This window comes from Diachasmimorpha longicaudata, chromosome 8 (genome assembly GCF_034640455.1).
Source record: "Diachasmimorpha longicaudata isolate KC_UGA_2023 chromosome 8, iyDiaLong2, whole genome shotgun sequence".
Classification (NCBI taxonomy): domain Eukaryota; kingdom Metazoa; phylum Arthropoda; class Insecta; order Hymenoptera; family Braconidae; genus Diachasmimorpha; species Diachasmimorpha longicaudata.
Genome location: NC_087232.1, coordinates 3977468 through 4003721, shown reverse-complemented (window position 1 = coordinate 4003721; position 26254 = coordinate 3977468). Strand labels below are relative to the sequence as shown.

The 26254-nt window shown below is 38.4% G+C and overlaps 5 protein-coding genes across 9 annotated transcripts in view; 1 reads left to right on the top strand and 4 right to left on the bottom strand.

Moving 5' to 3' along the window:
* Positions 1 to 140: 140 nt before the first annotated feature.
* Impbeta11 (Importin beta11) lies at positions 141 to 4940 on the bottom strand. 2 transcript variants are annotated; one of them, XM_064126304.1, is made up of 5 exons: positions 4552 to 4940; positions 3793 to 4005; positions 3615 to 3715; positions 760 to 3385; positions 141 to 539 (listed from the first exon to the last, which is right to left on the bottom strand). In XM_064126304.1, the coding sequence occupies exons 2-5, from the start codon at positions 3913 to 3915 to the stop codon at positions 435 to 437; spliced, it is 2955 nt and encodes a 984-aa protein (XP_063982374.1). In that variant the 5' UTR covers positions 3916 to 4005; positions 4552 to 4940; the 3' UTR covers positions 141 to 434. The 2 variants fall into 2 exon arrangements, with proteins under 2 accessions (XP_063982374.1, XP_063982373.1); XM_064126303.1 differs by having other exon boundaries at positions 4589 to 4939.
* A 491-nt stretch (positions 4941 to 5431) lies between these two features.
* Rps6 (Ribosomal protein S6) lies at positions 5432 to 7925 on the top strand. Its single transcript, XM_064126327.1, has 5 exons — positions 5432 to 5531; positions 5955 to 6159; positions 6335 to 6480; positions 6916 to 7116; positions 7677 to 7925. The coding sequence occupies exons 1-5, from the start codon at positions 5526 to 5528 to the stop codon at positions 7869 to 7871; spliced, it is 753 nt and encodes a 250-aa protein (XP_063982397.1). The 5' UTR covers positions 5432 to 5525; the 3' UTR covers positions 7872 to 7925.
* A 309-nt stretch (positions 7926 to 8234) lies between these two features.
* Positions 8235 to 12065, bottom strand: LOC135165223 (A disintegrin and metalloproteinase with thrombospondin motifs like). Its single transcript, XM_064126311.1, has 12 exons — positions 11731 to 12065; positions 11327 to 11391; positions 11209 to 11269; positions 10955 to 11127; positions 10755 to 10841; positions 10275 to 10446; positions 9816 to 10198; positions 9535 to 9686; positions 9396 to 9451; positions 8997 to 9123; positions 8736 to 8870; positions 8235 to 8667 (listed from the first exon to the last, which is right to left on the bottom strand). The coding sequence occupies exons 1-12, from the start codon at positions 11735 to 11737 to the stop codon at positions 8355 to 8357; spliced, it is 1731 nt and encodes a 576-aa protein (XP_063982381.1). The 5' UTR covers positions 11738 to 12065; the 3' UTR covers positions 8235 to 8354.
* A 4118-nt stretch (positions 12066 to 16183) lies between these two features.
* Positions 16184 to 21939, bottom strand: LOC135165221 (hemocyte protein-glutamine gamma-glutamyltransferase-like). The gene is made up of 7 exons (XM_064126305.1): positions 21782 to 21939; positions 19524 to 19998; positions 18886 to 19112; positions 18149 to 18774; positions 17758 to 17855; positions 16988 to 17439; positions 16184 to 16639 (listed from the first exon to the last, which is right to left on the bottom strand). Exons 2-7 carry the CDS (start codon positions 19996 to 19998, stop codon positions 16358 to 16360), a joined length of 2160 nt encoding a protein of 719 aa, XP_063982375.1. The 5' UTR covers positions 21782 to 21939; the 3' UTR covers positions 16184 to 16357.
* A 1191-nt stretch (positions 21940 to 23130) lies between these two features.
* Positions 23131 to 26254, bottom strand: part of LOC135165222 (GRAM domain-containing protein 2B-like) — a 36074-nt gene continuing 32950 nt past the window's right edge. For all 4 annotated transcript variants that reach the window (XM_064126308.1, XM_064126306.1, XM_064126307.1 and 1 more), the window contains one exon: positions 23131 to 26237. In XM_064126308.1, coding sequence (XP_063982378.1) covers positions 26127 to 26237 — 111 coding nt within the window. In that variant the 3' untranslated portion in view covers positions 23131 to 26126. The remainder of the gene's footprint in view (positions 26238 to 26254) is intronic.

Below are 26254 nucleotides of genomic sequence, written 5' to 3'. Positions count from 1 at the left end.
GCTAAGAATTTGAAATTATAGATTTCCACAAAATTAAATATATTAGAAGATAAACTATCAGATTTTCCTGGTGAATCGTAAAATGTTTTGGAGTAAAAGAAGTTGAAAAACATAGCACCAATAATTAGTTAAAAACATAGTCAATTAAGAAATCACTGACATTTGTCGAGTTTTTATTATCAACATTATAGTTTACAGTGGAACAGGTAATATACAATCGAATAGTGCCCTTTTACAATGCAGCGGCTCTTGTAAAAGCTTTCCTTTTTTTATCACTTCATAAATTTACTTTACATTACAGCTCGAAAAATCGCAGAACTTCTGGTAAACGTATTCTCATTTGTGTTATTCAAAAATCGTTACTCTATCTCTTCCTTCACTTTGTTAGAGTTCTTACTTGCGACGGCAATTGAGTTTCATTCATACGGTGAAAATCAGAGAGCGATGTATTCCCTGAGCTGATGATCAACGAGGGGGTCTAGGGAAGCGATCATTTGGTCGAATTGATTTTGGGTTAGGTCCCTCCGGAGTGCGATCAGCTGTAAAATCACCAATAAATTTGAGTTTTACACTTGAAACATATATATCCCCATTTTCGTATGTCAATAAACAAAGTTTATGAAACAAAGTTAATTTGCTCAAGTCTTTTGAGGGGAGAGGAAAAAAGGAATTAATGGAACCGCATGCGGGCTTTAAAAATCATTGAACAGTAATCATCTAACTCCTTCCTATAAAATCTCCAAATAATCGTCAATTTACCTGATTTTCAAGTGTTTGCCTTAAACACACATTATGCACAATATCCTTCATCTTCATCCTGTACAGCTGCTTTCGATACGTAGCCCCCTCGGTCTCTTCCTCATGAATATCCTCATTGACAGAACCATTACTAAGATAAAGATTATCCACCTCCGGTTTTGTATCATCATTTTCCATAATATCATTGAGTCCATCCGTAAGATATGCTATGATCTTCGGAAAATATTGAAACACAATCACCGGACTAGTAACAGTAAGCAGTGAGCACAGAGCAAGTCCAAATAACTTAATGTCCTCATTTATTCCAAAAAATTCAGTCACGCCAACGTCAATGAGCCTCCCCAGCACGGTTTCACTAGTTGCATTACTTCCAATGTCACTCGCAACTTCACTGACAACTTGTGCGAACACCTCCCGGGAGTTCAACAGTGTCCTCGCAAATATCTTGACACAATTGTTAAAAGCCCTACCATTCGAATTCTGCTCCTGAGCATAAATCATATTAAAAATTCTTGGTAAGAAGGGCTTAATGATGTGCGGTCCTTCCTCAGGTAGAGCAATCAATATTTTTTCCAAGAGATTTAAAACGCGCTCAAGATCCTCCAGCCTGAGATCACCTATGATACCCTTGATTCCCTCGACAATGCCAGCACCAATTTCACCAAGAAAAGTTTCAGGGCTCAGTATGACGTATTTCTGAATAACGTACATCGCGGGCCTAAGAGTCACTTGATCCAGTCCACCATCCAGAAGGGCTGGCATATTCCTGAGAAGATCACTGATTCCAGGAGTAATACCTGGGGTGTTCTCAAGCAAAGCCAACCACAACTGCAGACCATCCTCAAGTAGATAGACATGGGCGTCCTGATTCATATCACAACTCAGAGCAATCATTCCAATGACAACGGGCTCTAGTATGATACTCTCAGGTCCCAAAGCCTTCTCATAATGTACAAGTGTCGAGATTATAGCGCACCTTAACATGTTGTGATCCTCTGATATTTGCCACAATGATGGCAGATAATTCGTGAAAGGTACAAGATACGGTTTGATCTTCTCGCCGATCCTCTCAATCATAAACGACATAACGTACAGCACCTGCATTTTAGTGTCGCATTCCGTGGCCTCCCTTAATAAATTAAACAAGAGAGTGAACAACGTCTCCAGATAAGGCCCAAACTCCGCTCTATCAAATTGCCAGTCATCTAAGGCTCGTTTCAAAGTATCACTAGCCTCTATCCTCACTACTAAATCCTGTTCAGGCCCAAGAGCCTCCGTCATCATTTTGTAAAAGTCCGGTCTCAAGTCCCCACTGAACTTCACCCCTATCCACTTACCGATCAGCCAACAAACCCTTCTCTTGACGATTCTGTAATTACTATTGGTGACTTTCATTTCCTCTTTCAGAGTGGTTGAAAACCAGTTGTTAAAGTCGACATCGTCGTAAAGATCAGATGCTGCTAGACCGATGGCGTGGTACACGGCGTCCTTCAGAAGCATGCTATGAAAATCGTTGGGATCCACTGGTTGATAGTACCTCTGCATCAACTCCACTAGGATCGGGACTAGGTGCTTACGAAATTGAGGAAAGAACGAGAGGAAAAGGCTCTCCACGCAGGGACGAAGACTGTATTTCCATGAGTCTTGACTATCGTCAACAGCGTAGTTCTCCGGGTCTGTATTCCAGCGCTCAAGATCGGACGGAGTCAGTAGGAAGTACCTGGTGACCAGCCAGGAACTGATTTCCTTTAGAATCTCTGGAGTGAAAAACTCTTCCCTGAGCTGCTCGCATCGAAAGGCAAGACGGTCCTTCGGTCCATCCCCATCTTTGTAGACGAGTACACCAAAGGTGCGTTGGACGATGTAATCGGCTTTAATAAGAATGTCCTTCATCATGTTCAGACTCTGGATAACGAACTTCTCGAACACAAAGGGCTGTCCGGCTTCCGTGAAGCAGTAAAAAAATGAGAATTCTAGGGACGTGGGGATGAGCTCGACGTAACAAGCTGTGTGACGCTCCAATGCTCCCAGCATTACTTTTGTCAATTGAATTATAAATTTTTCGCAAGAAGTCGCTTCCATCTCTCGACACATCATTGTCTTGCGACATTCTAGGGCGGCTTTTGCTCGGGAAAAAGTGACTTTTAGGAACATCATGGCGTCATCGGATTTCGAGATATTTGAAAACCCGTTGACGAGGAGATTTCGCAGGATTCGAAGGAGGAGGAGGGCTTTTTCAAGGGGCTCTGATATCTGAGAGTCGTCGGCACCCTGGGAGACGAGAATCAGGAAGGACTCCGTGAAAGTGTTCCAGAGATTTAAAATGAAGTTGAACATGTTGGTGGTTAATTGCTCGAAGAGTTGTTTGTCGGAAAGGAGGCGCTTTGAGGCGAGGGTTTTCACTACGTGATGGAGAGTCAGGAGAGCACGGTGTTGAGCTACTGAATTTTGTGAACCGATTACGTCGATGAGCGTAGGGATCAGGTTGTCCCATTCTCGGGGGCAGTCTAGGCGCGCAATTTTACCGATTATTATCGCCAAGTGGGTCGCTAGTTGGTTCACAGGTTCCTCGAAGGTCAAGAGGAGACTCCTACGTAGGAACTCCTTCTCGTCTTCGGCAATTCCACTGGAAATTTAAAGGAGAAACGTCAATCTAGGCTTTTCGTCGCATATTAAAACAGTTCATATTAGCTCAGCTATCATCGTAATCAAGGGAAATCCCGAGACAATGACACCCAGAGGATAGACACTGCGAATTTATGGAAACAAGTTCCATTGGAAATGGTTTAGTAAAACGTAAACTGACATCAATAGCCCGATGATGTTAAAAAAGCTTATAAATCCGAAAATCTTACTTTGGTGCATTTTTCCGCCAATATCTGTCCACTCCATTCTTGAAACAGAGAACTGCCATCCATCTGACATTTGCCGATAATGAGTAATTGGAGAAGACATTCTGAAACCCAAATACACCATCACCTTTCTCTTCTGCTCTAAAGTTCTCATAATTCGAAGTAATCAGTAAATAATTACATAAAGTGCGGTGTAAAATCCTCTCTGCGTTTCCCATTCGCTGAGCATCTGCTCAGCTGGCTTGAAGACATTCTGATCTTGGCTACTCGCCTGCTGGAGGACTTCTATCACAGCCGCGTTCATGGCTGTCCTTGTAGTGACGTGATCACCTATTACTTTGTCATCGAACGGATGTTAGCAGAACTTTAAGACCCCAAGAGGCACATTAATCCCCTGAAAACATCAACAACCATCCAATTAATCTTCTTAATTCGTTAGATAAAATACTATCTACATTGTCCAAAAAAGCAGAACAAAGACCCCTTCAAAAATGCATTAAGTTTTTTTTACAAACTAAAGAAAGCATTAGAAATGGTCTCTCTGTGGGGTAGGATGGATGAATTAATTTTTTTTTAATTCATTAGGCCCCTGGGTGATGAAAAAAATATTGTCCAAACGTCGCAATAATTTTTTTAAGACCCATAAGAGGTAAGACACAGTGATAAGACTCATATAAGCCTTTTAGAACTCTGCCAAAGCGTTTTAACCCCTTAAAATCATCCAATCAACCACTTGAATTCACCAGGGAAAATCTCATTCACATTCTCTAAACAAACACGACGAAAACCTCATCAATAATTAATTCTCAATTATTTTTCACATCACCAAATACACGAAGTAGTCCCCTTATGTCAAATGGATCGATTTATTTTTTTCTATCACTGAGTCCGTGGGTAATAATGAATAAATATTGCACGAACATGGAAATCATTTTCTAACCTCCAATATCCCCAAGGTGCACTGAAAGCCACATTACCTTTCGATACCACAACGCTTCAATGACACTTGTCCTTCATTAAATTTCACTTCGGGTATACAAATGCGTAAATAAAAAGTGTGAAATTATTTATTTGAAACACTTGGGCGTTTTATTTATTACGAGGAATTTATGTTACGCTTTTTCGCAGCAGCCAAATACGCCCGGACGTCGGCATTTCACTGAAATGTAACGTAAGTAGCCAGCCTGCAACTACGGCGTGTGCGTGTCAAGAGTGGAAAAAGAACTACTTTTTCGGGGCCACTTTCAAGCCGGCGCAACTGCGTATTTTGTTTATTTACTATTTTTTCCGAGAGTTTTGAGGTTTTATTGAGAGCCATGTAGGGGAGGCGTGGACTGGAGGTTAAGGGAGGCTTTAAATAGATAAGAATGAGTTCATTGATTCATTTGTCTTGAATGTTTGCGGGGTCGATCGAAGGACTGATTAATGGACTTTGGATATTTTAGGGAATATAAAAAAAAATCAATTCATTAAAAAATAGCATTGTTGAACTTTTCGTTTAATTAATTAACACTTTTATGTTCATTGGTTTTTTTTATTTAAAAATTGCCATATTGTCAATCAATTACAAACCCTGGATTTTCCATATTTTTAAATAAATAATAATTTCATCACGCTACACAGAAAAAAAACAACGTTCGGTAACAATTACACTGCTCTATAATTTATATTTCATTGCAATAATTGGAAGAAATTGATAATTGTTATTGTACGTGAATTGTTTAACGGGTTGAACAATTGCTATTGTTCAGTCCTTAAAAATCGTCATTTCCGTGGTTATCATGGATAGTGTTTGAATAAATGAATTTTCCCGCGGGAATTCTAGACTTCCGGTTCTCCGCACCCTAGCGGTCAGTCTTTCAATTCGAGCTCTTTCTTTTTCATGGCTCGTGGCACTGTTTAGATCGTGTCGCGATGAAGGTACGAATCTGTCCATAATTCTTCAATCTCAAATTAGTGAATTACGATTAAACACGCAATCGAAAGAGGAAATTATACTGGTTAATCATACGTGTATATTGTTCGATCCATTATTTTTACAACGTTCGAAGATTACGTTCGAAAGTCAGGTGTCAACTGCCGCCTCCTTCGACACATGATTTTGAGTTCAACAGTTTTTGCGAGACAAATAACATAATTTATTCAAGTCCGCGGTTATAATCAAGTGTCAAGTAATTGAAAAAATCTCCCAAAAAAAATAATTTCCAGACGTGCGATGATAAACAATCCGTAAATTTCCTAACCTCAAAATTCGGAGTTAAAAATTTCCTTTGGAAGACGCCGTATCAGGCCATCGAGTGTAAATTAGTGGAGAGAGTAATCGTTAATATTTATTGATTTCAGTTAAACGTGTCATACCCGGCTACAGGATGCCAAAAGCTCATCGAAATTACCGACGAGCACAAGCTCAGAGTGTTCTACGAGAAGCGTATGGGCGCTGAAGTGGAAGCCGATTCACTTGGAGATGAGTGGAAAGGCTACGTTGTTCGTGTGGCTGGTGGAAATGACAAACAGGGATTTCCCATGAAGCAGGGTGTCCTCACCAACAGTAAGTCCAGATTCATGAATCGTTTTCACGAAAAATGCAGTAGTTGTTGAGAAAGTTACATAAATTATAATTCGTAGCAATAATATTCACAATTTTGACATGGACATACTTGTCAAACCTTTCAAATTTATAATTGTGATATTGAAATAATTTGTGACCTTACATTGTTATTTAGGCCGTGTGCGTCTGCTGCTCTCCAAGGAACAGTCGTGCTACAGACCACGTCGTACTGGTGAACGTAAACGTAAATCAGTTCGTGGATGCATCGTCGATGCCAATCTCTCAGTCTTGGCTCTGATCGTTGTCAAGAAAGGAGAACAGGTCGGTTCATTCGCACTTAAATATTTATTCTTTAATAATTAAATAATTGCTCAAATTTTGCTTCCGACGTGAATTATTAGCCTAATGTCTTCGGAATGAAGGTTCCAATGCTTTAGAATTCTTGATGACTCAATGGCTGCGGAAAGACTTAAAAAATTTTGATTCTGTCCGTTTTTGTAATGTGGGTTCTTTTGTGGTTCTTAATTTGCTTTATTCATCATAAATGATAGCCGCATGTAATCGTCCATAAACTAAAAAATTGCAAAATGTTTCTCGACCAAAAATTTGAGTTTTTTCAATGGATAAACATCTATACGAACTCTACACATATTTTTTTATTCTTTCAACTTGAAATTGATGGATACTGATAAATTCTCAAATGATTCCTAGATGGTCTGCTCATTTAAACGATGTTTTTTCTCTTATTTATGACAGGAAATCCCTGGACTCACAGACAAGAACCTCCCACGTCGTCTGGGACCCAAAAGGGCTGGACGCATTCGCAAACTCTTCAATCTCACCAAGGAAGACGATCTTCGCGAATTCGTTGTCAAACGGCCAGTTCAGAAGGAAGGAAAGAAGGAGCGCTTCAAGGCCCCCAAGATCCAGCGTCTCATCACTCCTATCACTCTCCAGGTAATTTAAATTCTTCATCATTTATTAATTCATATACATTATATTTAACGTAATTCGTTACAAGATGTAACTGGCCATTGCCAGAAGGACTTTCGCCAGTGAATTTCTTGCGATTGTTTATAATATACATTTTAATTGATTCATTTTATTTCATAATTTGTTCACTTTCCTTTCATGGCTTTTCGGCCATTAAAGAACAGGAAAGGCATTTGTTGCAATCAACATCGTCTTCGTTGCATTGATGATAATTGGATGTGTAGTCACACCTTAACAAAACGTTGAGAGAATTATTTTGTTTATAATCCTATACTTTGAATACTTGATTTTTTAAATTATGAACTAATCTCGTAGCCATGCACACAGGCAGTATCCAAGTGATCAACTCTATCTTGGAAACGTTCATGTTCATGGAAAAGAAAATTGCGTTTTTTGATTTGGAGAATCGTGATTGTCTATTCACTTTTTCTTCAGTGTACGAACTCTACAGACCATTTTTCAATAGACTACTGAATGATTTGTCATTTTGTGCAATGTTTTATGAGCGTTTTAACATTTTTTAGCGCAAGAGACATAGGGTAGCTCTCAAGAAGAGACGTTGCCTTGCCCGCAAGGAGCAAGCTGCCGAGTACGCAAAACTCTTGGCCCAGAGGCAGAAGGAGGCTAAAGTCAGGCGTGCTGAGGAAGTGAAACGAAAGCGCAGTGCATCCATGCGCGATTCTAAATCTTCCAACCAGTCAGCACCTACCGCAAAATAAGTAACAATTGCGAACATGTATTAAGATCAATAATAACGCTCGTACGTTGATAAATAGTTGTCTTTATTCTTTATTAACCATCATTTTGTAGAAAAGAATTGAAAAATTAAAAGGTATCGACTGTGACACTTAAAAAAAAGGCTCCATTTTATTTTTTTTTCGAACAACAAGGTGATACGAATGATTTGGGAATTTTGACTTTCCGACTGGAAAAATTTACTTTTTCATCACAATTCGTTGGAGGATTGGTTATTAATTAACAACTAGTTGCTAAAAAACAAAGATTTTTTTCAGACTCAGACAAGAGAGCTTTAGGTAATACCTCGACAATTTGGGTAATACATCAATAAATTACAGTAGACATGCAGATATGGTGATATTTATTCTATTATTTTTGCAATATACAAATTTACCAAAATATCAGAAATTGAAATGTCGCCAAAAAGGGAACTCTTAAAGACAAACATCATTTTGGGTATTTTATTATGTCAATGTTGATTCATCGACGCATTCTCCATTGAGGCAAATTTTTCCACTTTCACATATTGTCCCATCAGCAGCAGGTCGGGGTTCCATGACACACTCGGAAAAGAGTGCGACTTGGTTGATAGCTGGGATGGTTATCTTCGTTATGCGAGTACAGGGTAGAGTCCTGCATATTGAAGCACCCATGATACAAGAGCTGGTTCCTCTTGTCCTTCGGCACTGCTCGTCAGTGCTTACAAACTTTCCAGGAAGATATACAGGCAAGACTTTGTCCATACTGATCTTAGTCTTACCGCATGTTGAACGTTTTCTGCGGAAACAAGATCTCAATTTTTCAAACAAAACTATGAGGTCAATGTTTATCGGCCTTAATCTTACTGGACAAATTGACGGATCTCCTTGATAGAACAGGGAGACCAGTGGTGCTCGGTCGCCACCCCAACTGATTTACCCATCATGTATCCTTCAAGGTGAGAACACTCGTCTGTGTCGGCGTCATGGTGGACACCGAATCTAAAGTAAAGTGAAAGGTTTTTTGGAAATGTTTTTTTCAATAATCATCAAATCTCTGTTTGTGCATGCCTAAAAATCGGCAAGATTATGATTGTGTTTTTGTGTGACAATCTTGTTCATACTTACAAATGACCAATTTCATGTGCTGCTCCCAAAACTCCACTGAACGCGGTATCATCCTGAATAATCGATACGTGCAAAATGTGTTTCCGTTCCAAATTTACGCTACAGGCTCCATTGAAAGAGGAGGCTCCTTTATCCATTGCAAAACAATTTGATTTATAAGAAATAAATTCCAGAGTATTAAATAAAAGAAGAAATATTTCCCTAGCGAAACGGTCAAACAAATCAAGTTGACTTTAGCTATTGAAATCAGAATCAGGCCAATCGAGGACTGCAGACATGGTCTGTCGAAATGTTCCCTATCTCGCTCTAATTTCAAAATATTCATTAAAAAATTGGCCAAAAATAAGAATGAACCAAACTCAGTTTACCGCTTCGCTGCTGATAACACTTTATATTTACCTTGACCTACTATGGTGCACGTTTCGTTGTTGTTTTGATAGGAACACAGAGCCTTCCTAAAATTTGAAACAGTTGAATATTTCTATATTTTGAGGGCCTTATTCCCAGCCGTTGAAACGTGAATTAAAAATCATCTTACGTTGTCATTGTCATGGTCAAGTCGTAGCTCTCATATGGAATATCAGTTTTGCGATCATACCAATAGTATCCACTCGCCTTCAGTGCAGAATCACCAACTAGAGTTGTTTTATCAAGCGTGAACTTCGAGAAATATTCCAGCGCCTCTGCATCCTAAATTAATTGAAAAGTTGATGGAAGAAGTACGTAAAATTTCCTACCAACCGAGAAGTGGGGAAGTTCGAAGAATTTTGTTATTGTTTATAATTGTTTACAATTGCACGGTATTCGTGCGAATCTTACCTCAGTTACTACAATACCCATGATATGTAGTCTGAACTGGGGTTCCTCGAAGGATCTGAATTTCAAATCCACACCGTTCCAAAATTCCAGGACGTATGCGATTGCATTGGCATAATTTTTACCGAATCTTTCGAAAAATTCATGTGCCAAGACAACTAATATTCGAGGGTAAACAGTGTCGTCTTCTACAGGACATGCAGAGATATACACTTGTGCATTCCTCTGGCAGTAGAGACATACTTGGTCTGTGGTCTGGGGATTGATCGTTGAAAAATTACCGCAACGCCTGAGACAGCCACGGTGTTCTTCCTTGCAGTCATCAACAGTAATGGTTCTTGTCTCCCGAGCGACTCGTGGCCTTGAGGTATTAGTACTTGCCAGTGCTGAGACAATTAAAAACCCATCATTACCATCAACAGTGAACCACGAGGAAAGTGACGGCAAAATTCTGGAACCTACCTAAAAGAGAAAGCTCGTCGTCCACTACAGGGACTTCCCTCTGATGGACAGTGTCTTTAACGTCATCTGACTTGGATTCGCGATCGTTCATATATTTCTGAGGAATCCTGGCTTCCCTGGTATGGCCGGCAGGCATTGGGTATGTCGATCGCACCTTTCGCATATTCGCAACCTAAGGCAGTGCAAATCAAAAACCTCAGTGAATGATGCAGTTGGACAGCAATTCAATTTAAAGGAATAAGTAACATGAATTCAGTAGCCATTTCACTTTTGACTATTGAGTAATTTTTAAAGGGCATCTTAGAATCTAAGGGAGGCAGCAAAAGGTTTTCTCTGATTCCAATTAGATTAGATTTGGAAACTTTGTTTATCAACTCCACTCAGAGAGTTAACTTATGTACGGTCATCACTTTGTTAGTAAACGTACTACTTAACTATGTACCTCAATGTAATGTAATATTCATTTTTTATGTCACTTACAATTTCTCGATAGCTGTCACTTCTATTATTAATCATTGTCACACCAGCGTTTTCCAAGTCTGCGAATGATTTTATAAAATCGTTCACCTGTACAGAAATCACAAAGAGTAATGAATTATTTTCTCTCTATATAATAAGAAAAATGTGAAAATCAGGGCTCATATTTTGAGCAAATAACATGGCTTTTGGAAATTACTTACCTGGTAACGTTTCGTTATAATTGGACCCGCATTTCCGGACACCAGCGAATAGATGGGGGTGTCTTCTTTGACAAGAACCCTGTTCCAGGGCGTCAGGAACTTCGGAGGAATGTCCGCGGACCTCTTGGCAATTTTCGACGAATGAGGTGGAGGGATTTCATAATCAGGCACCGCTAGATGATTATTTTTTAATAATATAAAATAAATCCACAATAGCGAAGGATATTTCGAAATGATTTTCTATCAATTTTTACCTTCTGCTCCTGTTGCCCCCAAGACTTCCAATCTTTCATTGAACGTCACATGCTCAGGTATCTTGAATTATAACACGTGATTCAGCATTTGCAATAATTTATTGTGATTTGCACTTACCTTATGAAGTTTCATCCCCTTTGCAACGCATAGTGTGACGAAGCCCCAAAATAAAATTGTAATTCCTGAAAGTCATATCGACTCATGTCAACCCAATTGAATTTTTAGCACTGAGAAAAAAAATTATTCTGCCAAAAAAGGGTAAGTCATGCGTGCGACAAAGGGATCTTTACCCACTACTAACAGTATATACTATTTAGGACTGAAATTTGGGCGATTATGAAGTTTTCGGTTGGATACAAAATTTATGCGGATATATTATTTCAAGAATATGCCAGCGGGGAAATAAGTTCTGTCAATTCTCGAAATTAATTGTGAAGCTGTCTTCATTTAAGTTCCACACTTTGATCACTTTAATTAACTCCTGGAATTGACAAAACTTATTTCGGGCATTCGATACGTACCTCGCATTTTCGACTGTTTGAATCAGTTCTTCCAGCCAACACTCATGAAAAAATGAACGCCCCTTCTCTATATATACCACAGATCCTGAGCTATGAACATATATCAGTAATTCACTGGAAAAATCTGAGCTAATCGGATATCAGAGATTAAGATAATGCATTGTTTGTTATGTTATGACCAAGTGTCCCTTAACTACTTTGTTTTTCAAATTATTAAAAGATTCACTCGTAATCACTCGTTAAATGTTTTTAAACATTCAGTCACTCTTACGATAAGCAGAAGCTGTGTTTTTAATTATAGAAAGTGATCGATTGATGATGATCGAGATTCAGTAGAATCGATAAAAAAATAGGTACAACATTTATAAACTTAATTCGGTTACTAATCGAAAGGAATTCTGAACAATATAATCCAAAAGATTATTTTTATCAAAGAATGTTTCCTCCAACGTGTCAAGTTTTGTTTGGAATTCGAGAAGTCGAAACTGCAAGCGATAAGCTTCTCCAAGGCAGTACTGCAATAATAAATATGCGGAATTCGTTGCATTACTACTTCTATGGAATTTTTAAATAAAGACAGTATGAATCGATCACTGAAAAAAGGTCGATTTTGAACTTTTTTCTTCGTCTTCTAGAATGTTATTTTCTATATTTATCTTTCATTGAGTACGTCAATTAATCCAGTTGACTTTTTCAATATCCGGGTGATAACGACAGCAATTAAATTTCAACATAACAATTTAAAAATAAAAATGGTCCCGGGTGTTTTAGATGTATTCTTCGAATGTTGATCAATTTTCAATGACCTTCGCCGTTGGTACAACAGTAGACTTATGTCTTCGGGTATTGTTGTAGATTTTCTACCAAACGAAGAAGGGATTCAAGTAAAAATCCGCGAAGACATGATCAACCCACTAGCACATTCCAAGTTCTCTACACCTTAGCCATCCAGTCTCTGCGAAATCGTGGATTTACTCGGGCCCTTTACACTGCAATAAAGGGATAAATTAAAAAAATTGAATGTCGTCGAATTAATCTCCAATTTCACACCACTGCGCCTGTCAAAATCACTATCAGTACATCATGTAAAACCGCCAAATGCTCGGTTAGTTCTCAAACAATGTGTTCCTCCTGGCTGCCCTCAGCATCGCGGTCCCACGAGTCCCCGTTCGAGATAAGTTCAATAATTCACTCCCTAGCCCAAAATCGCCCCCGTCTTCCGGGTCCCCTAACGTTCAGGGACGAACCCAGCCCCGGCAGAAGTCTCTCCAACATCGTCAGTCGTCTAAGTAATTCCATAGATCAAGATCCACAATCACCATCCGAGCCCAACAATCACCTGAAATCCAAAAATGAGAAAAATTGTAGTGAAAATTTGAAAACTCAAACCGTTGTCCCCGCATCCCTGAGTCGACGAGCAAGAGTTGATTTACTGATTTCTCAAGCCCTCTGGAACTCCAAAGATCCCCCAATAATCAAATTTCACTCGAAGCATCAATCAATGGGACTCACACACGCGGTTGCAAGTGCTGATTCCCTGGAGAACTCCAAAGGATGGGATTCTTCCAACTTGTTATCTCCCAAAACTGGACACCCACTTAAATCAACAACTTCAGGATCAACCGCATCTCAACTATTAAAAAATCCAAACTGCGATGGAGTATTGCCACAGAATAATGTGAAAATTATCAACCGGCGAAATTTTTTTTTAAATAAATATTCATTAAATTCCTTGGGAATTCGAGGTCTGGAGCAAGTCAGCAGTTTTTCGCAAAATAAAGTCAATAATTTCGTTGGAAAAGCTGAGGTCAATGAGTTTTACAGCAGAGCTTCTGCACCTGAGAGACGAGACATATGCGAGGTCATTAATTATGACAGCAATAATACCCTTAATAACAATAACAGCGAGCGATTGGTGAGGAATAGAATAAAAATGCGTCCACGCATGAAGTCTAGTTACAAAGTCAAAGGAAGAAGAATAAGAAAGATATCGTCATCGAATTTGCTCGAAGAACGTGGTCCTACGTTAAAAGTTGAATTACCGACTTCTGACACGAGAATATTCCCCAAAGAGGATCTTCAGAAGCCTTCGGAAGACAGAAGGGAAGAGCAGAAGATAATTGTCGATGAGACACTAATCGAAAAGCCCCAGGAAGCCTCGATAGATGTGCGGAATTGCAATGAAGCACTCGCTGTAGAATCGCGAGAAGAAATTATCGATCCCGAGCCCCCGAAACCTTCAAAACTCAACAGAATCCGAAGCAGCTTTGCATCAGGATCATTTCTACAGAAACAGGCTTGTCGCAAGCCCTCGAAGACAGCTATACCCACAATTACAAGGGGTCGAGCGTTATTCAGACCTTTGGCAGGTATAAAAGAGCCTGAAATCTCAAAACCAAGACTTCCCCCCCAAAAAAAGCCAGAAAAATCAGAATCAGCGGTTCAAAGTCTTCAACGGCGACCAGAAAACCAAAAAATCATTTCGAAATGTCAAAATTCTTCAAATTCAACATTGCCGTCCATGTCTAAGCTCCAGCCATCTCAAGGACTGTGCAAACTGGAGAAAGCCGGGGTCAGGATTCCCAGAAAATCTCAGATTTTTAGGTCGACGACATTCGTTTCTACCGAGGAAGTAAAAAAACTCGAAAAAAAAATCTCAGAACACGATAAAATTACCACAAACCGCAGTAAAAGCTCGTTGGACTCTCAGGAAAGCTCAAAAAAATCCCAGAAACACTCGCAGTCCCTCCGAATGCTCCAAGAAATTCTCTCATTCGAGGAAAAGTCTCCAAAATCTCCAAACAGGACATCCTCGCGAATCCCCACGATAAAATCATCTGAACAATCTGTGAAAGCGTCACGAACATTGTTCGAGAAGTTAGCGAAGATTTCGAACTCATCGATCCCTTCGACCTCATCAGGTAGGAGCTCCAAGGCCTCAAAAATCCCCTCGAAAATGATCAAAAAATTCCAAAACCTCGAAACTCAAACTCTGGTGCCACTGGAAACATCCCAGAGTCTCCAGACTGTTCCTACAACCCAGGAGCAATCGACCATATTCACAGAAACAGAATCTTCTCCTTTTCTGACTGATGCAGGTGTCTCTTGTGATCTTGATCCTCTTCCTTCCCCACAACCAGTTAACAAATCTCGAATCAATAATATAATTTCTAAAAAATTAGTGGACGTCGAGATCTCTTGCAATCTGAACCCGGTGCTCCCTGCTTCAGCTTCTGAAGAAAAACCAAACGATAATTTACGACATGAAATGTCATCCCCTGTTAAAATCCTCAGGGTGATGGAAACCCAAACATCAAGATCATTATTATTAAATTGTACAGAAGGTTATCGTAATGATAATCAAGGAGCGAATGTTATTTCGTTGGGGACGACAAAGTTGAAGTTCCCATGCAAAGAAATAAATACCGATAAATGTATTTTAATAGATTCAGCAACTGGAAAGGATCGATTAGAGATTCAGAATTTCTGTTGTGATTCTCAATTAACGAATACTGATGTTCAATCGATTTATTCACCAATCAATTGCGCATTGACGAAAGACGCCAATCATCAGGTTGATCCTATCAGGAGCCTGATGAATATTAATTTGCTTCGTTGGGGAGAGTTGATGGGGAACACTATTTCCTCGACCTCGAGAAGCTGTTTAATCGAGAGCTGCGGAAAATACTCGAATAAACTCATTCGAAAGCAGGAAGAAATCGCGGAAATTCCGAGGGAGGTGATCAGGGCCTTCGAAATGGTGGAGGAGAGGGCGAGGAATCTGTGTCGAGCACTTGAGATTTATCAGCACAATTTGATGAAGAACAGTGAGATGAGGGTTCTGAATGAAGTGACGGTTTTGGAGAAAGATACGGAGACGAAGGTCATTTCTTCGGATTTGGAGACGGGGAAGGAGCTGGAAAAAGGTGAAAGTCTTGGAGGAAAGACAACTATGAAGGGACAGACGTTCGTAAAGGAATTGAAGACATTTTTAATGCATCAGGAAATTGAAATGGTGGTGCAGGAGATCCTTAAGGAAGTGGAGAGAGAAGTGTCTTTGAAGGATTTTGAAAAGGATCTCGTGAGGACCTCGCACGGGGTCGAGAGATCCCCAGCTGCAGTGCTCACGAACAGAGGAAGTATTCTGCCGATTATCTACGGTGCCCTGTGCTCTCTTGTTTTTTGGTCTCTGCAGTTTTCCATGAACTGTGATTTCGCATAAACTTTTTTACAATTAGTGGATGAATAAACAAACGAGGATTCCCGAGAATTAATCAGGAGTTGGTCTTTTTCCAGAGGTACAAATATGTGATAAACTGATTCCATTTCTTTCCTGCTAATGGAATTATGACAATAAAAAAAACACCAAGTCAATGGTCTTCTGAGATCTCAGTTCTCTAGACGTTTTTCGTTTTCATTGCAGAATTCTAGGGGGAAAAATGGCACATGCTAATTGTTTAGTTTTTTCAGTAGTTTAATTTATATTATTCATGAAAAATAACACTTGTCATCAAAGTTTAATATCACTGGTATGAAACAATCTACGAGCTATCGAAATGAGTACTGTAAAAAAATATTGCAACAATTTGGAATTCTCAGAGTTGAAAATTTTTTGTTAATATCGTAACTACGCTTCATCAACGTCCACAACAACTGCTCCAGTGACGTCCACAAGCTGTCTCGATGTGAATGTCGCAATGATTTTCTGCTGTCCTGGCTTCTGCGGCACCAATTGATGTTCAACTTTAATGTCCTCGAGAGGACCGACGTCCCTGAATTGAATCGTTTTATTTTTGGATAGGCCCGGGCCAGCATAATTAAACACACACTCAGTCAGATAAATCTTCAGTGGATTTGTGAAGCTCAGGGTGATTGTGGATGGTTGTCCAACGACAGGATCTCCTTCAATCTTAAAATAAATAACGAATTTCAAAGAATTGTTATTCATTTCGCTTCCACATAGAAATCTTGTTCTGGATCGATTTGTAGATTTTATTATTTTAATTGCAAATAATCTAGCAGATTATCAAACATACGAAATTGGGCTTTTCAAGTCTTTGGTGATAATTTCTTTTAAAGCATTGGACACAAGTACTTTTTAAAATTTTTTTAAATCGTTGCAATCCTTTGATTACCTTCGAAGCTTTGAATGCTATGAGATTAATAATTTATTTTTAATTTAATTTCGTTTTCTCTCAATAAAGACTAGACTCACAATTTCAATTTCCCTCCCACCAGTATTATCGTGACAATTTACCTCGACTTTAATTGTTGGCTTGATGACTTGGAAATCATCCTCATCCGCCCACGTCTGATTGGTCTCCTGGACAACAGCGATGGCATTCAACTTCATATTGGCGTACTCCACTAATTTATCTAAATACTCCTCCACCGTACACCTGAGTTGCAAAGATCTTTTCTCCGCTGCTGCAAGTTCGAATTCCCCTTCAGCCCTCTTGATCTGTTGGGCCTTGACTCCATTGTAATAAACACTTCCGGCTGATAAAACAACTTTGACTGTCCTCCTCTCCTCGGATTTATTCTCAAGGTCAATGCGGATGGTGAAAGGATCGCCGATGTTGACACGATCAAGATCGGCGAGTTTGAATTCAACGTCTTCTACTACTTGCTCACCTCCAGCGTAAGCCCTCTTCGCTGATGGAATACTCCGAACTGCTCTGTATAAGGTCAAGCGTTCAGCTCGAGTTCCTTCAAATAATTTTTATATTATTATTTTGTGAATGAAACACCCTCTTGTCGAATAATAATATTTCGATTATAATCCTACCCTATAGGTCTTCTCATTTGACTGAGCCTATGCTCTTAGTCACAAACTGTTCAATCATGTTTCGAATTTCGATAGAATACAAGTATATGTATTATTGAAGCTTCAATCAATTAAATGCTAGGATAATTGATAATATTTTTAGTAAAAATTCCACTACGTTAGACAAACGCCGATTGACACATGAGAGTGCAAAGGTTCCAATGACAATACGTAATAATTTATTGGATGATTCACTGTACCTTCAGGGGCTTTATATTCATGTGTGATATCTGCCCTGTCTCTATCTCCGTTTGGATCGAAAATCCATGGTTTTTTTGTCAATATCATACGTCCAATACTGAAAAAAATAAGATTTATTATCGCCACGTGTCAACTCTATTTTTGAGCTTTAAAATAAGGAAAAATATTCTAAAAATCCCGAGACGAGGCAAAAATTCAGATTTTACATTTTAACTGAGATGAGAAAAATTGAAATGGAATCATCACCAAAGGAGTCGATACTGCGTACTCCAAGATTGAAACGAGAAAAAATCTCATTCACAGGATTGTCTCATAAAGTATCCAGCGGTAAGACTGCGACTTCGAAAAACAAATTGTTGAACATCGTTAAAATGAAATTAACATATTTACTGTTGAGTGTTCGTATCGATTTTCCTCCAGCCAATAATGGAATTGGGATCCTGAATCCACCGTATCTGATCAGCATTGACACTGGCAATGAGGAAAGGTATGTCATAGTTACACCCAGTGACCCCCTGTCTGATAGCTTCGACAGAAGCTGGTCCGCACCGATACAATCCCTCAGACTGTTCTTGAGGGGTTCCATCGATAGCCTGCCACCCTCCGTAGCCCCTAGGAAGATCTGGCCGAGACATCCAAACGTCGTTCCACACGTGATAATTCCAGATCGAGTCAGTGGGTCCTCCTGTCTCCGGATCGGTGTCCAAGCGATTCATATCAGCGTCAAAGTAGACGTCCAGTGAGAGGGAACCATTCGTGTCGTGCGCTGAAACGATGTTTGTGACGACTCGAGAGGGCAGCCCTAGGGCTCGGCAGATCGTTGTGACGATGCCTGCGAACACCCAGCACTGGCCGTATTTCACTCGCTCCCCGCCGGTCTCCAGATACTGCTCCAGGATGGGAATGCTACCAGTCCAGGCCGACGGAGAGATGCCGTCGTCGTACGGGGGTGACCAATTGCCCTCGAGGATACCGTCGTACACGTACTTCCCGTCTACGACGTTGAAGGCGTTTGCCTGAAGCAATTTTAGGGATCATTATTCGGATGATGAACATTATGATAATGTTTCAAGTACGGCCTTCACATGGAGAGAAATGTTCAGTAAAAATGACAAAACATCACTCACCATTTTCGAAATAGTACGTGAGACCTTGATGGGATCTCCACGCTGTTCGGTCTTGATATTCGACCTTTGGAACATCAACATACAAGCGGGAAGAACTGCTTTATCGAATTGACCAAATATCCATTCACGTCCACGTGCGCTGCCATGGGGCCCAATCCAGATCTTTCCAATATCGTTTAAAATATACTCGTCCAGACGTGTTTCAGGCTCCATATAAACCATATCCTCTGAAATATAGTAAAAGAGGATCTTTATGTCCAAAAAATATTTTTTCCGCAATATCTCTAGAAGAATATCCATAAAAATTGTCCTGTTGACAACATCTCATGACTCATATCTTTGTTATCGGCGGAAAAAAAATTATTGCCTCTCAACTACGAGCAAAGACGACCTCTAATTGACCTTAATGTTGATGCCATATTATTAACCATTGCCATCTTGAGATATTATTAACCAGGTTCTGATGTGATATGGACTCGTTCATGACAAAAAAATCCAATAAATCCAACACAATGAACAAGGACAAAGCATAACTGGATTAAAATTGTCGAGTGACGTAGAATTTATTTTGACAGGGGAGTAATTTCCCACTTGGTTGAAGTGATCATCCCCTCGGAATCCCGAATCTAGAGACTAACCTTTAAGCCAAGGATTGAAGAGCAGATAAATATCCTTTTCATAGTTGAAGATATTCGGAGATTGTCTCCTGCCAAGAGTGGTAGTCTCCACATTAAGCTGCCAGATACCAACAGGACTGTCCACTGGGCTCCTAGCCTCTATCATAAGATCAGTGTCAGTGTTCCCCACTATCCTCACCCCCCAGGCTTCCAAGTTCAAGGGGGAAGACTCCCTAGGTTTCACCTCATTGACTCCTCTCGTTCCCTTGAAAACACTGGGACTTGGCCCAAAGTTGAAGAGCAGTCGGACAATGTCTGTCTCCTCCACATACTCCCGATTGAATCTCACAGCGAGACTGAACTCCTGGCCTCTACGGAGAACCGGGGTTGGATCCTCCTCGTGAACCAATTCAAATCGATCTGTGTGATGTAGCTCGGCGTTCTCCCTCTCGTACATGTAGATCGTTTCCACGATCAGAGGCTCCGACGATCCCATCTGGAAGGAGTTAAAGGAGTTGAAGGTGCATTAGAGTTTGATGAATAGATGCTGTGTTGAAAGACCTTGTGGCTAAGAATTATTCGCATGAGTAGTTTATTCATTAGTGGAAGAATACGAAACGGTTTTTATAAGTAGATATTTACATGATTTTACATGCTCTCTTGGTGATAGAGACTTGGAAGTTGGAATTCTCTATATGGAGAAGATTATTGGGATGAAGTCATGACGAATTTTGTTGTTCGACAAATGCCATTGGTAGTGAATTGGTAGTGAAATTATTTGGAATTCCAACATGGGATTTTTTAAATTCCTGAGTCTCTGTACCTGATTGACTCCTCTGAGCCTTATCAATTTTTTTTGGTGGATACAGACTAATGTCAGGCTAATGTCGATCAGAATGTCTGAAGCTTTTGATCATCAACTTACTTCGAGTTGGTCAATCTATTGTATATGTCAAGCAATAAAAAGGGACAAGTGGTATATTAACTTCGCTCCATGAGAAATTAACTCTCTCATGTTCAACTCCCCCAAATGATTAATAACTGTCAACCAAGAATGATAAACTCCATTCCAACAATTCAATTACAACTGCAAAATCTATTTCAAAACCAATCGGTCATAAATCTTTCCACATGAATTATTCTTCATCTGATATTAAATTGGGAGCAATGTCAGTAATGCATCCGTTTCGATTCATCGATGACTCCTATTGCGAAACGAACAAACCGTCGGTGTATTCCCCGAGTGCGTGAGAAATCCATGTGCAATATCTGTCTCTTCAAATGGGCCTGCTGTGAATCACTCATTGGCTTCTCAAGCACGCGAGGTAACATCATATTTTTATAAATCCTGTCTACTGTTCATCAATAACTCCGCTGATTTTCCAATAGCTACTTGTTGAATTCCGAATGATGCGTTATGTAAAGTTAAATAATTATGGGAATGACAGATTAACAGAGATTCTTTTATCTACATTTTGCATAATTTATTCAGTGATTCGCAATCGAAGATATAGAAGATTCTGCGCTAATGAGACTGTCAATTTATGATGACGATTTTATTATTAATGACCATAGACATCTCCATCATTTCCTTGGAATTTTTTTTTGACAATGAAACTGTTAAGTGTCACCTGCACTGGAAGAATTTTAATCTGTTCGCATATTTTTTCTATTTTGAATATCGGAAAACTTTTACTTATCTCATTTTTTCGGTAGACACATGTTTGCTAATCATATCCGCCTGATTCACAATATTTTATATAGCTTCACCGATTTTTATCAAACAGTTACAAATTATTTTTTTTACGAATGATATCTATGAAATTATTGATTGAAACAATTATACAAAAATAACGCATTAATTTTCTAAAAATTAGATTCAATGTTTAGCTGAACAGGACTACGCGATCCTATTCTACTAGTTAAATAGTTGTTAACGATTAAAAAATGAATTTTCAAATGTTAGGAATACTTTCCCGGATTTGATATTCGTTACATGTAATTAATATATTGTAGTATTATATAAATACGTCTGACAGAGCTTGGAAAATTAACGATCAAGGATTTGTATGTAAAAAATCTCAGGAGAATGAGTCACATGCACGAATTAGAAAATATTGAAATTTTTGCAAAATGACCAATAAAAACTAGTGATAAATGCAGTTTCCGGGCGAGTACACTAGGTGTTTATGATTCATTTTCAAACGTGTTTGATCGATGATTTACAATGATTTTTACGACGATGGTAAAGTAATTAAGTAATTTGATGAATGACTGACCTTGATTACTTTTACTGTCTTGATGATAAGAACCCAGAGAATTATAAAGTTGACAGACTGAAGTGATTGTCGACTGACCGCGCCGATTGCGTATATTCGCTTTATATGAGCCGGCGTCCAGCTCCTGTGGAGAGACCACAAAATCCCCACTCGATGGATCTTTGATGGTCATGATGACGGGGGCAGCCCCAACGATAACGTGTACGTGATCACGGATTTAGTTGGCAGAACCATGTATTTAACTTTACAAAGTTTCGAAGGCGCCGGTTACTTTCTACCGCGCATTTGAGACATGAATTGCCAGCGGGAAAAATAATGAAATGAATCATGTTATTTAGAATAATAACGATTCGTTGACGACTTATTGTAGATAATTAAAATTCTACGGAATTAATGAACTCATTAATCGATTTGTTGCTTAACTCATTAGCTCTATATTTTCAAACCGGAAATCAGCATTATGAATTAGCTGATTGATTAATGAATAAAATTGACAAGTAGAGGATTTTAATTAGATGAAAATTCAGTGCTCTAATTATGAATATTCAATTATTTCCAGAATATAATTATCTGCGAATTCCAATACAGTTCCTAATAAACGCGGGGGTTCTATTAAATTTTCCGTACGTCAAAAATTTTGTGAAAAAAATGGTTTATTACTCGTTCCCTCAGGCAACTGCTTCTAAAATAATTGAACAATTAATGACGATACTGTAATTAAGACTTCAATTATAGAATGCCACTGCGATGCGAATTTCTTTAGAACTCTATAAATAAACTAGGAAATGAGTCTTAGACAAATTGGAAATCAACTCTTCCTGTTCATATGTTAATGCTGATGAACCAACTCGAGATTCAAGTGATGCGTTGACATCATCCCAAGGTCTTGTGCGTCGTCTCCCGAATTCTCAGTACAAACATTTCATTGTTGATATCACTGTCATGATAGTGACAAAATCAACCCGGATGATGGTGAATTAATTTGGAATATTTTGTACCGTTCTAGACTACTTGCAATTAAAAATTAGAAAATCCCAAAACTTGCCAAATACAGTTTTATTTGAAGCACATTTTTTATTTTATTCAATCTATTATTATTACCAGTATTATTATTATTATTTCTCAGTAAAATTTTGAACTGTAAAGATTGAGAATGACCTTTCATGCTTCCGTTCGGAAGCAAAACAGTCTGGAAGTGACTGTCTCCATCTCCGTCACACCACCAAGAAACTCAGCAGTCATTTTTTTCCGTGAAAAGAAAGTGAGTGCATTTCTGAATGACTCAGTGGAGTGGCCCAATGAAATGTTACAAAAGCTTGGATATAAATAAAACAGGAAAACGAAGAATCATTGACTTCATTCACGATTTTATTGTGTCGCACTGTGTATTGCCTACACACATTACGTAATAAATTATTGGTCTGTCTGTAATTCCCTTGTGATGTGACCTTTCTTATCAGATCATCCGTATCATTTCAGAATGATCCCTTCGAACGAGCTCATCATTATTTATTATTTTTAGTTAATCTGAGTTCCAATTATTGTCTCCGATTTTTTGCTCGCAAATGAGCAACTAATTGGCGTTGTTTGAATTATTATGATTCTTCCGGTTTATTCAGCTTTATTTCTTAATTTATATTTTCTTAAATTTTTTCTTTCATAATTGAGTAGTTGTGAATTGACTCGGATTTCTTCGATGATTATTCAATCTTCAGTCCAAAAACTGAACAATTGATTCCATTGTGCAGAAAATAAATTGACAATAATTGGAACTCCTGACATATGATCGAAAATAGGTAGTACTAATTGAATAAAAAAAAAAACAGAATGGAGCATAGTCTAGAGAGAAATGGTCTGTGTACTGAGCACCCATTTCTTGAATCTCTCTTCTCTCTCTAAAAACATTACACTTAAGGCAAGTAGCTCGTAAATACGAAATCAACATACATAACAACGATCAATTGGAATAATTTATTGGTCTCTAAACGATTTGCGATAACGGGCTGTAGTTAAATTCATAAATTTTTTCATCAACTTTTTAATATTCCATTGCGGAATATTTTTCCATCGTAAATCTGTGATGTGAGATTTTTTATAATTTTCTCCGAATAGCTTAACAGAAAATAGCATTTCCAATCGAGCAGGTAGCGCACACAATTGAATTATGATCAAAAATTTGAAATTCAGATTAAGACTGAATTCTCGATATTTTTTGATTCATTTTCAATTACCTCAGTTCCTAGGTCCTAATCTTATCGAATTAATTACACGCAAACTCCATAAACACTAACAAAACCTTCCAGGTTCCCTGGAAAACTAAAATAACAATATTCATTATCCTTATTATACCTCTGTTATCGCAATAATCGCTCACTAAAGAATTTCCATAGTGCTGTTATCACTCCAAAAGTACCAATTACTTAAACGAAACACGTAGCATAACATTCGCTCAAATTGCATGACGAAAAAATTAGGTTGTGTCCAAGTCAGACAATTATAGCAGTTAATCCCGAGTAATTACACTAATGGAAATAAAATAATTAATTGAAGGGTAGAAAGAGACGATTGTAAAGCAGATGCTCATGTCATTTTGCAGTTGTCTGCAAACTCATAAATTTCGAGAAAATGAGATTGTCAGTAGGCATTTTTCCTTCCAATTGATGGGTTTGAAGAAGTATCCGAGCTCTAGTTCATCTCTTTCTACCTCTCCCCTACATACACAGCTACTAATAATAAACGAAACAAAAATTAAACAACACATAAAATAATGGTTACATTACACTTCTTATTGAAACGTATTCAATTATATTGATTTGTCGTATCAATCAATACAACATCACTTAAACCTTTTACATTTGTCAGTCTCCACCCCAGAGCTTGCCCACGATTATCATCAGTTCTGTCATTATATTTCCAAAATAGTCATCACTGATAATTGATTAGATTTTCATGACAATAATTATGCACAATGAACTTCCTATTTCAATTTTTTTTTCAATTTTCATTCATATTTTCCTTAAATTCTATTTGTCTAACCCTCTAATTTTGTAATAAATTTTAACATCCTGTGAAAACGATACGTTAGATGTTAATCAACGTCATTGGAATCTCAATTAATTTTTGTCGAACCGTGGACGCGCAACGGGACCAGACACTCACAATTTGTGTCAGAAATTAATTGTTATGTTTTTAATTCTCAATCATATGGTATCACAGTCAATCGCCTTCACATATTTTTTTAGATTTATTTTTTAGCAGCCCCTTATCCTTCCTCAGCCTCCCCTCACTCACCAAATAATGCGTAAATCTCAATCGAAAGTACTGATTGATTCTGGGAGAAGTATTGTAAAGTTGATTCCTCTGTGGGGTTACTTTTTTGTAATTTGTATTCTTTCTTGGACTAGTAGGAACGATCAAGTAAGCGGGGGAATTTTTTTACGTTCAAAATGTTCATTAACTTCGAGTACCATTATTTTTTCGTGCCTTTGCTTCTGAATTTTTGTCCATAGAACGGAAAAAACTGGAGCAAAGAAATTAATTTCAGTTTTTTTGAATACGAAATCCGAAGTTCTTCATATCGATCGCCTTTGCCTGAACATTAAATCGTGTTCAACTTCGCATTTTGAATATTTTTTGTTAGTTTTCAATGCAAAAAAAAAACACTTCTCTTTCTGGACAATAAATGGTTGCATATAATTAAAAAAAACAAACAAGACAAGAATCACTTAATCGATATTTTCTGTTAATGTTGACTAGCTGTCAATGTTTCTATCTGTACATAATCATAAAAAGACCTTTAATTACTAAGTGCGCATTGACTAGCTGTAAAAACCTAAGAAATAACTATTGCAGTCCAAAAAAGTATTCTCCCCTGAATAATTTCCCCCACTTACTCTCAATAAACAGTTAAATCTCATATTTTTAAAATTGAATTATGTCTTGGTTCTGCGAAGCAACCTAATTGCCTAGGTTTATCTTCATGTCTTTTTAAAATCGTCTTATACTCTTTTTTTCTTATTAACCTACGTCGATCCCATGAGGAACCCTAGGTCCTAATGACTCCTAGGAGGTACCACAGAGCGCCTGATTTACCAAAGCCCAAATCATTTTTCTGCATAACTCCAATTGAGCATGTTTTTTTTTTTTTGTTATTTGTAATTTTTCAATCACTCTGCGGGTAAGTCCCCTTGGTAAGAACGCAGGTATTATCACGTACAGAATTATGATTATTATTATTTCATTGTGATAGAATAATAAATGAGGCGTTTCATACGCTAGCGAGGTGAAGGGAATTCTTATGATTAATCTGTGGAATTTTTACGATATCTGAGGACCATTTAAAGGGCTAACTCGGGGCACCTTCAGATTCTTTATTATCACCTGCTCTCTGGTGATGATCATTATCCTGGCCCATTTTCACGAATTGTTGGGACAATGTCTGCAAACTTTGTCGAACCTAAAAAGTCAGGGGTA

What these genes read in the sequence shown, in the direction of transcription:
- LOC135165221 (XM_064126305.1), bottom strand. Translation starts at nt 19,998, where the DNA reads ATGGGATCGTCGGAGCCTCTGATCGTGGAAACGATCTACATGTACGAG. An exon ending in CACGTACTATTTCGAAAATG is followed by an intron (nt 18,775 to 18,885) that starts GTGAGTGATGTT and finishes AAATTGCTTCAG; the next exon opens with GCAAACGCCTTCAACGTCGT. An exon ending in ATCGATACGAACACTCAACA is followed by an intron (nt 17,856 to 18,148) that starts GTAAATATGTTA and finishes TATTTTTTTCAG; the next exon opens with TATTGGACGTATGATATTGA.
- Rps6 (XM_064126327.1), top strand. An exon ending in TTGTCAAGAAAGGAGAACAG is followed by an intron (nt 6,481 to 6,915) that starts GTCGGTTCATTC and finishes TATTTATGACAG; the next exon opens with GAAATCCCTGGACTCACAGA. An exon ending in TCACTCCTATCACTCTCCAG is followed by an intron (nt 7,117 to 7,676) that starts GTAATTTAAATT and finishes AACATTTTTTAG; the next exon opens with CGCAAGAGACATAGGGTAGC.
- LOC135165223 (XM_064126311.1), bottom strand. An exon ending in GGGGGCAACAGGAGCAGAAG is followed by an intron (nt 11,128 to 11,208) that starts GTAAAAATTGAT and finishes ATAATCATCTAG; the next exon opens with CGGTGCCTGATTATGAAATC. An exon ending in TGGGTATTGTAGTAACTGAG is followed by an intron (nt 9,687 to 9,815) that starts GTAAGATTCGCA and finishes CAATTAATTTAG; the next exon opens with GATGCAGAGGCGCTGGAATA.
- Impbeta11 (XM_064126304.1), bottom strand. Translation starts at nt 3,915, where the DNA reads ATGAACGCGGCTGTGATAGAAGTCCTCCAGCAGGCGAGTAGCCAAGAT. An exon ending in GATTTTACACCGCACTTTAT is followed by an intron (nt 3,716 to 3,792) that starts GTAATTATTTAC and finishes TTTGGGTTTCAG; the next exon opens with AATGTCTTCTCCAATTACTC. An exon ending in GGCAAACACTTGAAAATCAG is followed by an intron (nt 540 to 759) that starts GTAAATTGACGA and finishes GTGATTTTACAG; the next exon opens with CTGATCGCACTCCGGAGGGA.